We start from the raw sequence: 18535 nt of genomic DNA, 5'->3' as shown, positions 1-18535 counted from the left end.
TGAACCTTGTGGGACTCCATGGCAAACTTTAGTGTGCATAGAGGACTCATCATTAACATGTACAAACTGAGATCGGTCTGATAAGTAGGATTCAAACCAACTTAAAGCAGTCCCTGTAATTCCAAGCAAATGCTCCAGTCTGTACAACAGGATCCGATGGTCAATGGTGTCAAAAGCAGCACTAAGATCTAACAAGACGAGCACAGACAGAAGTCCCCTGTCTGAGGCTAGAAGTAGATCGTTTGTAACTCTAACTAGTGCAGTCTCAGTGCTATGGTGGACTCTAAATCCTGACTGGAACTCTTCAAATAAACTGTTGTCATGGAGAAAGTCACACAGCTGTTTAGCTACCACCTTCTCCAGGATCTTCGAGAAAAAAGGAAGGTTGGATATAGGCCTGTAGTTAGCTAGAGTTCCTGAGTCCAGAGTAGGCTTTTTAAGTAGAGGTTTGATTACCGCTACTTTAAATGCCTGTGGTACATAGCCTGCCAGTAAAGACATATTGATCATATCTAATATGGAGTTGCTAACTAAGGGAAATACTTCCTTAAACAGCTTGGTTGGGATTGGGTCTAAAATACAGGTTGACGGTTTTGACGCAGAAAAAATGGAATATAGCTCTGAAAGGTCGATTGGAGAAAAACAGTCGAGACTAATATCAGGTCCTGGAACTGTCTCTGCCGTATCAGACGTATCTGCATCAGGTAAGGGCAGGAGGTTACCAATTTTGTCTCTGATGTCTAGAATTTTGTTGTTGAAAAAGCTCAGGAAGTCAATAGAAACCAATAGAGTCCAATAGTGACATGAAAGCTGTGCTCAGGCTATCATTTTCAACATCCACATGGATATTGAAGTCACCTACAACAATTATTCTATCACTGCTAAGGACTAAGTCTGATAAAAATTCTGCAAACTCAGATAAAAACTCAGAATATGGGCCAGGAGGGCGGTAAACTACAACAACTAGAACTGGCTGAGAGGTTCTTGAGACTGGATGTGGAAGACTAAGAACAAGGCTTTCAAAAGAAGAAAAATTCAGCTTTGGTCGAGGGTTAACTAAAAGACTGGAATTAAAAATAGCTGCTACTCCACCACCTCGTCCGGTGTCTCGAGGTATATGAGTATTAAAATGACTGGGAGGAGTGGATTCATTCAAACTAACATATTCATCTCGACACAGCCAGGTTTCAGTCAAACAAAGTAAATCAATATGCTGATCTGATATCAGATCATTCACTAAAAGAGACTTGGATGCTAAGGACCTGATGTTCAAAAGTCCGCAGTGAATCCTCCGATCTTGTAGCAAAATCTTATTCGTAGTTTTGATTCTAATCAGATTCTGACGATTCGCGCCGTTTGGATGACTTATAAAAACGGGTCTGGGCCGGGGGACAGACACAGTACCTATAGTATAACTACAGTTCGATTCAGAATTACAGCTATAGTGACTGGGAGACAGATCTAAGGGAGGCGCGGAGAAGTGTGTAAGACTGCTGGTCTGAACTCTGTGTTGTTGTCAGGGTTTTGGACTAATAACCTCTGCTATGTTTCTAGATAATAGAGCTGCACCGTCCAAAGTGGGATGGATGCCGTCTCTAGCTAGCAGACGAAGCTAGTCGAAAAGCATCGAACCTCATACAGAATCTGCTACCAAGTCTTTCATTTTTAGATTTAAAACCATTTAAGGACACCAGCTCCTTGAGTTTTCGAGTCGTTCTGTAACAGACTCCAGACGGAGGGTGCAGAATACCCAAAAAGCCCTTTTCCCAATTTCTGTTCGAGCGTTTGGGACAGAGAGCATAAAGAGGTCCTAAGAACGCCCTACAAATGTAATACTGTACATCTCTGCATGATAAAAACACATATTGTGGGAGCGGACCAAGAATTGCTTTAAAGGTGTACCGAGCCGATGGGTCCCCAGAGCAGGTCATCCTACTCGAGAGTACGACTCTCAATGATGCATAGTATAGGCTGTATCAACCATATGGAGACACTGAGCAAAGGCGTGCATGCACAAAAGATCCTCATAGTCTAAAACAGGTTTAAAAAACGATAACTGCTTGCATGCTACCACACGCTAGAGCAAGCTAAGCAGAGGCGTTTAGCACCTGCCTTTCCAACAGACAGCAAGCCATCTCCGATTCATGGAAGCTAACCCGAGGTTCACCCTCGTTTCAGAACAAGCTTTATCTGCTTGACTCTTCAGACACAGTCATCACCACACAAGTCATGATTAAACAACATTTCTTTGATTAGTCTATATTTATATTTTTAAGGAAAAAGCTCCTGACTCTATCTTCAACCAAAAGTAGGCCGACTGTGTCATTACTTGCACGGTTAACTCCCTGCACTTGAGCTATCAAGATTCACTTAACCCCTTATCAAACGTCTCCTATATTTGCTGTCATGTCCGCCCGTCTATCAACCTGTCTGTCAACCTGTCTGTTTGCCTATTATCTGCCTGCCTGTCTCTCTGCTCGACTCCCTCCTCTCTCTGCACCTGAGCGAGTTCGTTCAAGCAAATCCGATTTCGACATCATCTATTTATCAGCCGCTCTCTGCTGTTCACACTCTTGACCTTTTAGGAGAAGCCTGTTGCCCTTGCTTTGTCTCTCTCTCTCTCTCTCTCTCTTCCTCGGTGCACCTCCAGCTTCATTCCTCTTGTATTCAAATGAGCACCCACACACACACACACACACACAACAACCCCCTCTGGCCTGCGTCGATGTCAAACCTTCAACCAATCACTCTGCTGCGTTCATCCTTTCATCCACCTCCAATCAGTCGCTCCCTCGCTGCAGTCTTCCTCTACATGTTTCCTCCAAAGGTTTTATGATTCGACTGCAGGCGATGCTTAACCTCTCCGAGTGTGACCTTGGAAAGATGCTTTGCTGCGAGTCAAACATTTACCTATAATTACAGACACTTGAAAACAAGAGCTCGGCATTAATATGGAGATTACGTTTTTAGACTATGTTATTATTCACTTTAATGGGAACCTGTGGAAAAGGTGATGGCAATGCACACTACACAGACACTACACTACAAGATCTTTAAATCAACACATCACGATTTCTTGATTAATAAGTGTTTTGCAGGGACTTGATTAACTTGATTATTAAGGCATAAAACAAACCTTATGTAAGGTATTATATGAAATTAGACTTTTGATGTGCACACTTTAAAAATATATAATTCACTCTAAGTTTTATGAGAGTTACTTAATTTCAGATTCAGGTTTGCAACCATGTAATAAATTATGCATCCCGACCAACTCAAAGTAAGATGTGATGTACGGGAGAAGAACTCAGGGCCAAACCAAGAAATTCATTTGCTAATCATGCTAGCAGTATGGTACCTGGGATTGAAAGGTTTGTCCACTACCTTATAATATCTCAACAACTCTGAGATGGATTGCCATGATTTTCCTTTGTACACAGAGGTTGAATCCTGATGTATTTTGGTCAACCCGTTCCTTTCCTCTACAGCGCTACAACAAATGAAGAATCCATTCAACCCGGGGTGCAGGATAGCCTAGCGCAGTGCTTCCCAAAGTGTGGGCCGCGGCCCCCTGGTGGGCCGTGTGGGTACTGCAGGTGGGCCGCGAAAAGCCCTCAATTTTAAAAATAAAAGAAATATCACAATAATGATGATTTACTATGAGTCAACCCTTTAAGTGATTAGTAAGGCGTGTCATGACTATTCATGGACATAATGTTTAGGAAACCTTTGTGTCTATCTTGTCATAATATCATGTTGTAATGTCCAATAATTTACCCTTACTGTAAGTTATAGCTGTAGTCATAAATTTTTTTTAGAATGGGCCCCTGAGTCATTTTGTATTTCAAAGCGGGCCGCAGCAGTCTGTAGTTTGGGAAAGGCTGGCCTAGCGGTTATGTCGCGCACCCCATCCATGGAGGATATAGTCCTCATCGCATCGGCGGGTTCAAATCCAACATCAGCCCTTTGCTGCATGTCGTCCACCACTCTCTCCTCCCAACATCTCCTGTCTCTCTTCAGCTGTCCAATCCAATAAAAAGCAAAAATGCCACCTTAGGTTAAATTCCCCATTTAGTTTGCTAGAGACAGTTTTGTCCCCCTCAAAATGAATTCTGGTCTCTCACTTGAATTTTTAGCTTGTCATCCAACAAGTGTATTTTTTATACTGAAAGTAAGACATCTTTAATTTGTGATGTTCTAGGATTATATCAGCCATACTTTAGCATGTTAGCAGCATTTAACATGTACACAGCCTGGCACAACACTCTTAACATTTGCTGTTGTAAGAACATAGTACGAGTTAATCCCTCTTTTGTTCTATGACTTTATTCATTTCTTTGCTGAGATATATTGGTAGCATGGGTTTTTGTTTCTGGATTCACTCTTAAAGAAGATGCCGCAGAGGGGAAAAAAAAAGGCTCTCTATCTGTTAGTTGATCAGCCGGCCAGTTTGTTTAAATAAAACTGGAAAGTTCGAAGAAGAAGATTTAAGAAGATTACAGCAGCAGGGATGAAAAAAAGAGAAAGTTCAGCGTATTCCTATAAATAAAACAGTATGTCAAATTGATTTAAAATGCCAGGTGAAATATATATATGGTGATCAGAAAATAGGCATTGTTGGTGGTGTTCAGATAAACACTATATACTTACTGTAATGTTCACAGTATGACGCCTGATTTTCTTTCTTACTTTCTCAGCGATTTCCTTTTTCTTTATCATTTTATAAATCTTCTTGATAAGTACCTGCAGAGGCCATAATCCACAGCTACCTTTTATCATGCTCTCCGTGTGTGTGTGTGTGTGTGTGTGTGTGTGTGTGTGTGTGTGTGTGTGTGTGTGTGTGTGTGTGTGTGTGTGTGTCTGTGTGTGTTTCCTCCCAGGGGAACTGAGGCTGAAGTAATGAAATGCTCATTACTGATTCAGCTGGAAATGCTAGGGATACATTTACACACCTACACACACACTGACACCAGCTACCCAGACTCATTTCAAGGTCATCTCGCATCATTTGTGTGTGTGTGTGTGTGTGTGTGTGTGTTTGAGTGTGTCTTTGTGTATGTGTGTATGAATAAGAGAGTGAGAGTGAGAATGTCTGCTGTAAACATACAAATTGAAGGGCAAAAAGATCGGCCATAATTGGGGTCTTAATTGACAGTTCTGTACAAAACACCACAGGCATCTGATATCAGTGCGATCATTAAGGCTCTGCACTTCACACACACACACACACACACACACACACACACACACACACACACACACACACACACACACACACACACAGACAGACCTACACACAAACACACACACAGACTCATATATACTTATTTACTTTTTCTGTCTGTTCCCTTTTCAACTTGTGCTCATCAGATCATGCCTCCCTGACATCCCTTCATATCTCCGTCTTCTTCTATAAAATACACTTTATCAAACCTAAAACACACACTACGTGCACAAACGCGAACACACACGCACATACACACACACACACACACACACACACACACACACACACACACACACACACACACACTATTTGAACCAGCTGAGGTTATCTTCTGAGACAAGACGAGACAGCACAAATGCTCCTCTTCCTTGTTCACCACATTAAAATGCATTGATTCAGCTGGGCTTCACACACAGACGCCTGATCAAAGCATAGCTAACATGTTTCTGTGACACACACTGTGTTTATAGACACACACACATATTGTCTGCAGTTATTAGAGAGATGCTGCGTTTGTCAGTTGGCTTTTTGTTTCAGATGGATTTAACACAGTATTGGTGAGGTTTGCCTTCTCTGGAATGGAGAAGATTTTTTCAGGAATCTTATCGATGAGGCAGAAATGTTAAAGTCTGAACATTACAGCAGGTTTAGTCTGAACAGCTTCTTCTGTGTGATATAAACATCATGAAAAAATAAAACAATGGAAATGGTTAATAACAAGTTGTATCTCAGTTATGTTTAACACATCAGCATTTAATTTAAAACCTCTATTTGAAAGATTCTGCACATATATTTCATGCTGCTATTAATCAGCATTAGCTTTAATCACCCTAAACAAACATGTTTTTTTGTTTTTTTTAAAATGCCAATGAGTTTGTCAGTTGGTAAAGATTCGCTCTGTCACTTATCGGCAATAGTTTGTGGCAATAAAGAAATTAGCTATTCAGAAAAAAATAGTTGTTTGACCAGGCTGTAAACATGTATACGTATTTGGGTGTGTATGTGACTTCTGGGCATTTTGCAGCCAGCCTCAAGTGGACACTCGAGGAACTTTTTTTTTGCACTTCTTCATTGCCTTCAGTGCTGCAGTGGTTAGCGCTGTTGCCTCACAGCAAGGAGGTTCGAATCCCAGTTGGACAGGGCCTCCGGAGTCTGCATGTTCTCCCTGTACATGCGTGGGTTTCCTCCTGCTTCCTCCCACAGTCCAAAGACATGCTCGTTAGGGTTGATTGGTGACTCGAAATTGCCCGTAGGTTTGAATGTGGGTGTGGCTGGTTGTCTGTTAACGTGTCAGAAATGTGAGTGACTGGCGACCAGTCCAGGGTTTACCCCGCCTCTCGCCCAATGGCAGCTGGGATTGACTCCAGTTTATCAATCTATTTATTTATACCTTTGAATTTATGTCAAGGCTTTTTTGCCTCCTTTATTTGGGAGATAGGACAGTGGACAGAATAGGAAACAGGCGGCGGGGGGGATGACATGCAGGAAAGGGGCAGAGTCGAGCCTGGGCTGCAGACTACAGCCTCAGTACAGTACATGGCAACCTTAATCACCCGGTCAACCAGTGACCATGTACATTGTTTTTTTAAACTGAAATGAAATGTGTGTCATTTGTTTGTTTTAAAAAAAGGAGTGACATTGTGAGTCCAAAGACAGTTTTCTTATATATTGTTTAATAATCTCTTGTGTTCTTTTCTTCTTCTTAGTCCAATTAAAACAATATTAATGCGCTTTATCCAGATTTCATCGTAACACACAATCACAGATTACGTTGCTAGTTAATAAATAACATTGGATTCCTTCTGCGTTTGTTAAAACTGTCGCTTTTTTTTTTTACAACAAATATTATCCAATAACCCTAAATAACTCTTTGAAAGAGTGTGTGTGTGTGTTTGTGTGTATGTGTGTGAGAGAGAGAAAGCGAGAGGGATGCATTAAGCACATGGCAGCCATTCTGTTTCCTCTGGGTCACCGCCGCTCTGATTTATGTCCCTGCTCCACCTGTTTGGGACCCTTACTGTCCCCCCCAGGGCAGACCTCCCCTTGAATCCAATTCCTTTTTTTATCTCGTTATTTTTGGAAGAGTATCTAAATTACATCCCAGTTGTGAAGCAGACACATTTATTTGTTTTTTATTTTGTCTTTCATTGTAAACTGTTAGTTCCCCCCGTTTGGGATGCAGACTGTGCATGGGCCGAGGTGTGAGTGGATTGTACACAGAGCATAAAAGGAAAAGCCTGAAACTGGACACTGCAATCTCCCTCTGCAGATCACTGATGGGATCCTTCAAATGTCACTCCTGCTTCTCATTATTCCCCACACATACGATCATTACTCATCGAAGGAAAGGTTAAAATACCCCATGAGTATGACCGGTGACATCGTTCATCACTCATCTCTGGCGGTGTGTTTACGTGTGTGTTCACGTATATCTGCCCAATCTACTACATGTGACATGTTCTGGGTTGTTGCTAAGAGACAAACATGCCGAAGGACAAGTGGGAGGAGGAGACTGCATGTTTCCACCCACTCAAAAACACACACACACACACACACACACACACACACACACATTCTGACATGAATGTGCACATGCAAAGCAGTCTTTGAAAGTTTGAGAGACACTTATTGAGAAAGAACAACAGTATACTTTAAATGGCTTTTTACAATAATAAGTTCCAACCAAGTCATCTGATTGGACAAGAGGCATTCAGTGCTGATGAAGTACAACATCACTTGGACTTTTCACTCTGTGAATCCCTCCGCCTCGACCAAGTTGACTGAATACTGTTCATTAACATTATAGTGGACCGTGTTTGTCCTGATTGATGAATCTGAATCACACAACAGACTGAAGTTCCTCATGATGCATGCTAAATTAAAACAAAAATAAATGCACATTAAACATAGTAACTGGTCTCTGTGGTCACCATAGGAACAGTAAACAGAGTGCAGCAGGATCGTAGGGTTGCTTGTTGGAAACTAGTCTAGTTTCAGTACTTTTTACTCATATTTGTAGCTTGAATAACTTGTTGTATAAAACCCATATCACACCCGAGATGTGATGTCCTGAATATCAGCAGAGCTGGGAATATCTCTGACGAAATCACAGCAGAGCTGATCTTCAGTTATACATCACTCCCTCAACTATGATATTGCATTATTATAATTGGAATAACTTTTTGTATTCACATTTTTTTTCAGCAAATTCATTAAATCATGAAGCCTGCAGCTTCTCAAATGCAATGATTAACGTCTTTTCTCTGTTCTAACGCTTGATTAGACTTGTTTTGTCTCTATTTTGGGGAAGGAAGCGTCCATTATCAGAAGTTAATTATCATTATCAGTCATGATGTCTTTGTGGATTTGTTTAATTGTGTTGTCCTTGTGACTGCATTCTGAGGTAAAGCGTCCTTGGGTCCCTCGAAAGGCGGCATTTAAATCCAAGCTATTTATATTATTATCATTAATTGGCATGGCTTATATGGAGATGCATCTCAGCCAACAGAATCCAGGGAAAATAGCAAGTTATAATTGGTGTTACAAAGCCAACATTTGGCCAACTGCACTGAATTTAACACCAAACTCCCTCTGGCACTCAGAACACACATGCAGAGTGTGAGATTTATGAGAAGAAGTGAAAGGACAGTGTTTGATTTCTTTATTGTTGAATCTTTCTGTTAGCCTGAAGAGGGACATACAGTAACAACCAACCTTTAATATTGTTTAATCTGAACCCGTTTACAGCCAGAGCACATTATAAACAGTTTGAGCCTCTACCTAACAGAAGTAGTCTCGCCATTTGCACCATGGCAAGGCAAAACTAACACAAAGCAATTTGTTTCTCAAACAGGCTCGCACCAGATGTGACTCGAAGTTTACAGTTCTGATGGAAACAGATGGACACTAAACAGACCACACACACACACACACACACGTACAAACACACATGCACATTTGCATAGCCATGAGGCCAGGTTCCCTTATTGCTCCATGCAGCACTTTGTCAGGAAAACACAGAAAAGATGCCGACTAATAAACATTTAGCTGTAAGTAACTCATCCAAGTCATCAACACAGACAGTCAAGTACAAAAACATCAGACGTCTCGAACATATTTTATGCAGGAGAGCATCTGTCTGCTTTTTGTATTTCTGTGTGTGTGTGCATGCTTAAGGTGTGTTTGTGTGCATCCTTAAATGGGTGTTTTCCTGTGGTTTTCCCAATGTCTTTGTGTGTGTATTGTGATGAGATATAATATTTGTGTGAGTGTGTGAACATTAAGAACTCACCTCATTCCTCAGTGACTGAAAGAAGCTCTTTGTCCATTGTGCTGCAGGACAATGTGTATTATACCAGACAGAATCAGATTTCTGCCCAAGCAGGTGTGTGTGTGTGTGTGTGTGTGTGTGTGTGTGTGTGTGTGTCTGTGTGTGTGTGTGTGTGTGTGTGTGTGTGTGCCCATGTTGTGTGACAGCGCAGGTAAGTATGAGAATGTCTCCAGCTGATATGTGTGCGATTACGGTTTTGTGATTAATGTGTGCGCGTGTGTGTGCGTGTGTGTGCGTGTGTGTGTGTGTGTGTATGCATTTAGCCAGCGGCACAGACTGTCTCTCTCCTGTCCTAATCCCCTCATTTACCTGAGTTCCTCCCATGAGGGCCCTGGATAGCTGCCAGCACACACACACACACACACACACACACACATACATAGACACAGACAAAAATACACAAACACACACACGCCCACACACACAATATGCATATGAAAGCATCTGGTGAAGTCTGACCATATGCCCATTAAATTAAGCTACATGTCAAAAAGAAAATAGTTTGTGTGCAAGCGTGTGTTGATGTGTGTGTGTACATGTTCATGTGTCTAAGTTAACAGTATTCACTTTTACGTTTTTTGCAAAGCTGTGTGTGTGGGTGGGGTGATGAATCCATAAATCTTTCAGGTCCAAACAACAACAACACAGACATAACTAATGCAAGATTTTGTGCAAATCGTGGGACTAAAAACAGAGCCAGAAGTGACTTCCACGAATCTCGACTCGTATTTTTTATTTATGGAGTTGTTTATTTTCTGGGATATTTTTAAACTACATTTCTGAAATTGATTGCAAATGCCTGAACTTGTTCGGGTTCATCTAATCTCCTCAGACACTTTAATTTCCTATAATTGTGGTCTCATTGCTTGTTTAACTAGATTAATGAAGGACTGGATTCCCCCTGTTAGAGATTAATATCATGTAATAAGATACATACTTTATTTTGGATAGAAAATCTTTGCTTATAGAGCAATCAGAAACCAAACCTTTTATTGCTCCATACAAGTCAATGCGGGAGAATTCAGCAGTAGAAGCAACTTAATTACAAATATTGGCGACACCGCCACTATTCTGAAGCCTCCGCTCTCTATTGAGCGACACACCTCCAACCCCCCTTCACTCGCACTCGCACCAAGGAGTTATGAATAAGAATGCAGCATGATTTAGCACCACAAAGCACAAGGGGCGGACAAAATTGTCCTTTGCTCGAGCTTGAATTGCCTGTGGTTTGCATAGTTCTGTTAGCAGGCTAATGTTAGCACACGTTGGTTAACCCAGAGTTTCACATTGAACATAAATTGACACAGAATGGCCGTGATCTAAACACACTTACAAGACATCCAAAAAAAAGCAGTGAGTACGCTTCTCTTCTTTTCTCTAGTCCGTGACTAAAACAGCTTTGCGAGCAAGTCTGTCCCGTCCACGATGTAAACAGTACAGCTGGTGGGACGCTTCTCACTCATTGTAGTCATGACTCAGGGACACATTTACACAGGATATACTTGATTTCTGCTGTACTTATGTGGAAAATGTTGCACATTCTTCCTTTGGCCCATATAATGAAAAAAATACTGCGGAGGTGCCCTTGAGCAAGGCACTCTGGTGCGCTCCCTGTGTAGCAGCCCCACTAATGCGTGTCCACACGTCCTGTTTGTGTACGTGTACTTCGGGACCTATGTGTGAAGAAGCTTTAATAAAGGACTAATAAAATATGTAAAATAAAATAAAATAAAAATAATTAAACAATCTGTTTTTCAGTGTAACCAACACGACTACCAACAATTTACCAGTGACGGTGTCTCAGTGTACACATGTGCCACATGTTGTGATTCAGAGTGTGATGAACCTTGTTAGCACGTGAGCAGAAAGTGTAAATTGTTTGATAAAAATAATGGATGTGTGGTAAAAAATCCAGCTGTGGAAGCATTATGATTGACCACTTGATCAAACCTAAATTAAGACGAATCCTTATAGGTTCACAAATATGTGTTATTGCGCAACGCTACTTTATATGACAATCAGTTTAATATGTTAGGGGTCATGTAAACATTATATTCTGTGTGGCTATACAAATGTAATTTAATGCTATCAGTATTGGCTAGTTTTAACACAGATATATGCCGATATTGCTACATTTATTCACCAGTCAAATAGTATTTGATTTGAGTTTCATTTTATCAAACGATCAGTTCTCGTTCTGGCTGTCACCAGCAGAGAGTGCTATATGGATTACAACAAGCATTCTTGTCAAGCGGTGACGCACGTACATGCAAAGTTACTTTCCTGTTGAGTGACCATCTTGTCTTCCTTATACTGTACATCTTTTCCACATGTGTTTTTGATAACTGCATTTGAGGGATCAACTAAAAAATGTGTATATCTATCTCTACAGATCGGACGAAGATCTAAGAAAGAGATCGGCCGATAAATCTGTTTAGGATTTTATTTCCTCCCCAATATCGATATCGGAACAGATTCTTTATGTCTATCTACTCAAATCGCACCTTGCCATCATATTTTTTACTTTTGTCTTCAGGTGATGAGACAGGCGATATATCCAGTGGTCGTAGTCCAGCAACAAAGGACATGGCTCCTCCCCCTGCTCGTCGGCCTGTCCCTCCTCACCGCCTCTCACCCCCAAAGGTAGGTCACTGCAGATTCATTTCCACCCTTTCAGGGCCACAGTTTAAGCTGATAACTTTGTGTAATCAACACATAGGTCACACGGCAAACGTTAGAATTATCCCCCTGTATCTAGCCAACATTACTGCTATGATTGACCTTTTCATTGTGTCTTTGTCTTAGTCTAATACTGACAGCAGTATTGTAGCAAGGAATTGGCAGAATGCTAATATTAGCTGCAACGTATTTTGCTGATGTTGGCAATCATGATTAGCTAACATCACTGTTTGTTAGCTAACTGCTAAGAGGAATTCATGCCTTTCCTGTTTTGTTATATAAAGGATAATGTATAGCAACTGTCGCTGCAAAAAATAATTGCAATAATGTAATACCTTAAATCTATCAAGCAGTAGTGTTAGCCCTGGAATGGTTATGCAAACATCAGCTGCTGTCCAACTTTTTTTTATTATTAATGGTTACCTCATTATGTTTTACCTATCAATATTGCCAAATGTCCCTCTGGATTTTGACAATCAATTTTCCTTTGTGTTGCAGATCAATAAAATTAATAAGATGTGAAACCTTGAACACAAAACTAAGGCACCATTCTTTTGATAACAGCCCCCTCCCCACTCACACACACACACACACACACACACAGACACTGTTTGGAATCAATACAGTGAATCTATCTTTATATTTATCTCTCTATGCAGTTTAAATATGGTGAATTAGATCCATCTGAAGATTGTTCTGCCCTATCTCTTCTCACATCATTTTGTATTTTATTTCCTACTAGGTGGCTGTAAGAGACTCAGCCCACACGTTGTCCGTCAAACCTTTGACCCTGGTGACCCTAGTGCTCCTTGTACTATCACCGTGGCAACATCGCTGATCCCACAGGCCGAGCTGGTCCCTGAGACAATATATATATATATATATATATAGACAAAAAAAAAAGACTGAGAGACAACCACACGTCTCTGGTGAAGATGAGTGTTTTGGAGTTTTGGTAAGCTCCAATCAGCCAATCTGATTGGTTCAGCTGGTTGGACATGCTGTTGATTTATCACATATTCAGATGCTACCTGTACTGACCTCTACATGTGTTTTATTTGTTTTTAACCCCGATAGGATAGATTGAACAAAACTACTGACTTTTTGGAAGAGAGATGTATATACAAATATATATATATTATATATTTATATGAAAATTTCTATAGATAACAGTGGCTTGATGTGTAAATAGAGATTAATATAGAGCAGGAAAATTGACTTGGACTCAAAGGGATGTTTGGCCTTTGCATAATGTTTCTCAAGCAGACATAAGATCTATGAAAGCTACAGTTCATGCTGGAGGCTCTTATTAACGCGGCTGTTTACTTGCAAACTGAAGACACACTTTTGAGGACCCATTAATGTTGAAAAGCACAGAGCATTACACGGAGACGCTGGAAAGGGACATTGAGGCACTTTCTCAGCAGGCAAAACAGCCAATTATGTGATACTTCAGACTGTTTACAGATAATCACGCAGCATAATGAAAAATGTGACCGTTTGGCCTGTAAGCAGGCACATGCTGAAGTCCAGACGGCACCTTTTCTTCACACCAACATGCTCTTTTATTCATGCAAGCTGTTTGGTGCTTTCTTTTAATCTCTGCAGCAAGTATGCAAAGATTTTCTTTTGTGTGTGTAACGCTTCATAAATGTCACTTTAAAAGCTAAGATCTCTCCCCATGAATTGTTTCCTCTGTTATGTGTCATCTCTAGGCATTAAATACAACTTACAGTCATGATATGTGTGGTGGGGAAATGAGTTAAGACTATTTTCCTCTCAAGGTGCACAGTGTACAGAGCGGTGAAAGCACAACAGGGAGGGATATAACGGCTTTCATTTCGACGTCAATTTCAGTGTGAGCCGCCTCAGAAATCCTTGACAGAGAGCTCACTGTATCACAAACTATATAAAGCACCTGATACAAGAAGAGTCTAAATATGGCATGCATTCAAGAGCAATACACAACCTGAAAAATCTGACTCAACAGTGAATCATTTGCAGAAACTGCCTCATCACAGTGATTTCAAAGGCTGGCCGGTCTGCAATCATTTTAAACTTCAATCTACTGCACAAAGATAACGCACAAGACTTAATAAATAAACTACATCTTAGTAAGGTGCATGTGTTGTCAACTTGTGTCCATATCAAGAGAAGGCAAAAGACGGAGTATCAAAAGAGTGTTCAGTGTGCTGCTGTGCCCAGATCCAAACACGTGAACTTGATTTAATTTATATTAATTAGGACTGTCACATTGTTCTGGCTCTCAAACCCCCCCAAAATGCAGAACAACAGCAGGACCGACAACTGGAATACTTAATTAAATACATTAGAAATGGAGCAAATGAACCAGCTGAAGGACGCTGAGCACATTTATGTTGACCAGCAATTTGTCTTAGGATATCATTTTGTCCCATATAATCACTTTTTATATGAAAAATCCTGTATTCATGTGTTGTTTCTCATCCCGAGGCCGTTCATTTATGAAGGAATGTGACTGACAGATAAGACAACTTAAGAAATACCATTAGGAGATTAAACGCTTTTGGCAGGGAGCCCAAATGGCATGCAAACTCGTGGGACGCTTCTACAACTTAATCCGTCAAACAAACACGCTATTATTTAATTTCTATTTTGACGTTATGCCCCCAATGAGATTAGATGCTGGATTCAAGCCAACCCTTCAATCTTTCACAGCTCTTAGCCGGGCAACCTGCGAAAAACAAACAACCAACGAATACAAATAAAACAAGATAGCACCTGGACCGCTCAGACTGCAGCCAAGTAGAGCTGATAGTAAAGTCCTCTATTAGATGAAAATCTACAGGGACAACCCCTTTTTGATCGAGTATATACAAATAAAAGGACGATTAAAATATGGTTGGGTCTTGCTGAAGCATCAAAATATCAGCTGTTCGTTTGTTACACACGTCTACATTTTTGAAGATTATGTCAATTTGAGCAAAAATGAAATAATTGCCCAAACATAACATTATTTGAACGATACGCTTATCTGGAAAAGAAGGCATTTATAGTTTTTTATAAACGTGATCTTGGCATCGTGTAGACACTGGTGTCCATCATCATGAATGCTCGTCTGTTGATCAATTCAAGATCCTGTCAGAAATGTTACTGACTTCTTGGCTCTTCTTCTTTGGCCCATGACAAACAGTTCCACCAAAGTTCATGAGAATCAGGCCCAACAACTTTTTTTTCTTCATAATCCAGCTGACCAACAAACAAACACCCCCTTTAACTCCCTTGGTGGAGTTATAAAACATAAAATACAAACATTTTACAGCTTTTACGAGTAAAAGCTCAAGTTTAACCATCTGGAAAAGTGAAGCTGACATTGCCCATTTCACTCCCTTCGTCTGTGAGCGACAAACTCTTGCAGTGAATAAAAAAAGATTCCAGTTGGTGAGTATTTGTAAAACATGAAGCAAGCATCAAGATACTAATGACGTCGTGAAGTTTTGCAGGGTCAGTCTGAGAATATCTGGTGTTTCTTGGACCGAGCTGTACTGTCTGTTTGTTGTATAAACTTAATTTCATGTACAGTATTTTACCGCGCTTTAACATCTGTCTCTAGATAAAGGAACTAACTCTTGTTGTTGTAATGTAACAGTATATACAGAAACACCAGGAAGCAACAAACAACCAGTGAGCATCAGAACAAAAGGTTTATGTCCTCTCCCTCCGTAAACCACCATCTTTATTCTGTGAACTTAACCTGTGATCTTCATCTGAAATGTACATAGTTACACTGTGATAGTGTCCTGCTGCTCTGATGTGTCATTAAACTTCAGCCTAATGTCCTCAGAAATAAAACCGTTTCCAAAAAAGATCTGTATTTTGTCTCGTGTCTATTGTGAAACAGTCACATAGAGAGCTGAATAAATGTGTGAAACAACCAGCAGGACTTGTTAAAAATGATCTTGTTGGCTAAAAACTACTTTAGTGGCACAGTATGTAATTTTCTGCAACAAGGGACTTCAAACAAGAACAAAGACAATTTAATGACTTGAAGGAGCCTGGGATCGTGGAAGATGTGTTTTTCATTTTTAACACATTTGCAGATGAAATACATTGGCTCATACAGTCTTCATTTAGTCCCATTGCCTTACGTCCTGTCAAGTTAAAGATCTTCAACTGTAGTCCTAAATTTTAAAGATGCTCCCTCCATATTGAAAATGCAACACCAACCTTATTTTCTTCTTGTGCCATAATCTGCTCGGGTTTTTAGCTCGCCTTTACATTTGCACTGTGGAAATGTAAAGGTCAGTGATAGATCATGCACTGAGCGACACAATAATCAACAATACAAACAATAGCAAACCCTCTGGGATTTTTTTTTTCCGATGTCTTCCTGGATGCTATAGCAACCAGGGAGGCTAAATTAGATGTAACACTGTTGACACAGACCGAGTTAAACGTGTTTACCCTGAATAAAATGATGTGTTTTTCTAGGTTTGCACATTTTTTAAAACATAAATGTAAGTACACAACAAAATGTATAACATTGGCCTCGACATTTATAGAAATGTAGGCAGAAATATCATAAATACCAAACATAGGTACTGTGTGAAAATGAAGGTAGTAGTTGTAACTGCTCACTCTCATACTGCAGATTGAAAATAATCCATGAAATAAAAAGTCCTTTTAAAGGCTTGTGTATATTATTAACCATATTTTACCTGACAGTACCCAGTTTATTTTGGATGCTGAAATGGGTTTGAACAGATAGGAGTATGGATCACAGCCTTATGAGAACGTATGGGTATGAAGGAGGCTGCAGCTCTTTGGCCTCTGGCCCTTTGAGAGATTACTGTGATTGGATTGGCATGGTCAGGCAGTTGGCACCCATTTCACTCTTGGCACAGGAAACTGCCAGAGGATGATGGGAAATAAAGACATCATTGAATGCAAATTGCCACAGAGAGGAAGACAGAGGCGATGAGAGGAGAAGGAAGTTTTCTCATTTTTCATCCTGATGGTGGAACAATATAGTCCCGTCTATATCTTGTGTTTGTCGCTACAAATGTCGATTGAGAATGTCTTTAAATGTAATGGTTTAATAGCTTTTGTACACAGTTGATTAATCTCTTTTTGTACACATGGAAAATGTTCCGCTATGATCTGGTAACGTTGAAGCAAAAGATGGCACAGGGTCAGAACACTGTGCATGTCCATGAACATAATAACAAAGAGACAGACAGGAGGCAGCAGGCACAAGGAGAGAGGTGGATGAAGAAAAACCACGATGAGTCAGAGTTCATGACAGAGAAATGGAGCAGGGGATTTGCTGGATGTTGGTTCAACAAGCTGGTACCGCTGCTGTGCTGAATAATATCCTTCCTCTGTGCCAGCACTAATGAAATCAGAGCTCTGATTATTACAGCCCCATCCAAGGGTTATGATTGTACTACTTAAATCATATTTATGGCCCTGAGCTAGCCAGTGTATGCAGCCTTCCAGACACACATTATATCAGATTACAGAATGTGTACAGGTTGCAGTTTCACAATATTACGAACATGACCAGAGGCTTTTTTTAGGTATTGAGAATGTGGCTCACCCAGGAAGCTCACCTGGCTGCCTCTAAGACACGAAACAAACTGGATTTTTATGATCATTTATAAGGGGGCCGTTACAGAGCTGTAAAGTGAAGACTAGGAGGTGAGTGCACTGAAAACCAATATGGAGCTCTTAATATTTCTGATTTGCCAAAATAAAGTTATACATGAAGGATACATCCATCCCTGCTAACAACAAAAGCTTTTGTTTTATATTTACCCCTCGCTTCCAAGCTAAACCAGAGTATTTTAAGACGTAGCTGATTTTTGTTTAGCCTGTAAACCATAGCCTGTATGAAACATGGACGTAGCCTTGGTGACATCACTCGTTCGTTTTTCAGAGGAGACATTTAAAGTCCATGGATGGGTGTCGCCATATTGGAAATGCTGTCTCAAACTAACTTTCAGTCAACCTAATAAGAGGCAAAGAGCTGGAGCTGAGGCGGGCCCGACACATACATTAATCAGGCTGTCAAAATGGTCGTTTTAATATTTTGCAGTCAGGCTCATGTGGACACTCGAGGAACTGCAGGTTTTTGGCTTCATTTCTGCCACACTGCTGCAAACTTGAAACTTGAATACGATGATGAGGACATCCATCTGTTCTTGCATTGGTTCTTATGTTCACAATGTTAAGAACCACATTTTTGTGATTCCACTCATACAGTCCTTGGTCCACTAAGACATTGTCCTTCAATTGCTATTATCTCTTGGTAGCATAAA

General features: G+C 40.5%; 1 protein-coding gene across 1 annotated transcript in view; it reads left to right on the top strand.

Moving 5' to 3' along the window:
- LOC132970416 (glypican-5-like) overlaps positions 1-13112 on the top strand; it is a 65119-nt gene extending 52007 nt beyond the window's left edge. Inside the window, exons 10-11 of the mRNA XM_061034416.1 lie at positions 12094-12200; positions 12979-13112. Of these exons, the coding sequence (XP_060890399.1) occupies positions 12094-12200; positions 12979-13074 (203 nt within the window). The 3' untranslated portion in view covers positions 13075-13112. The remainder of the gene's footprint in view (positions 1-12093; positions 12201-12978) is intronic.
- The last annotated feature ends 5423 nt before the right edge of the window (positions 13113-18535 follow it).

The sequence above is a fragment of the Labrus mixtus genome, chromosome 3 (assembly GCF_963584025.1).
Source record: "Labrus mixtus chromosome 3, fLabMix1.1, whole genome shotgun sequence".
Lineage (NCBI taxonomy): Eukaryota > Metazoa > Chordata > Actinopteri > Labriformes > Labridae > Labrus > Labrus mixtus.
Note: the sequence above shows the minus strand (reverse complement) of the source record. Positions and strands in the feature narration are given on the sequence as shown.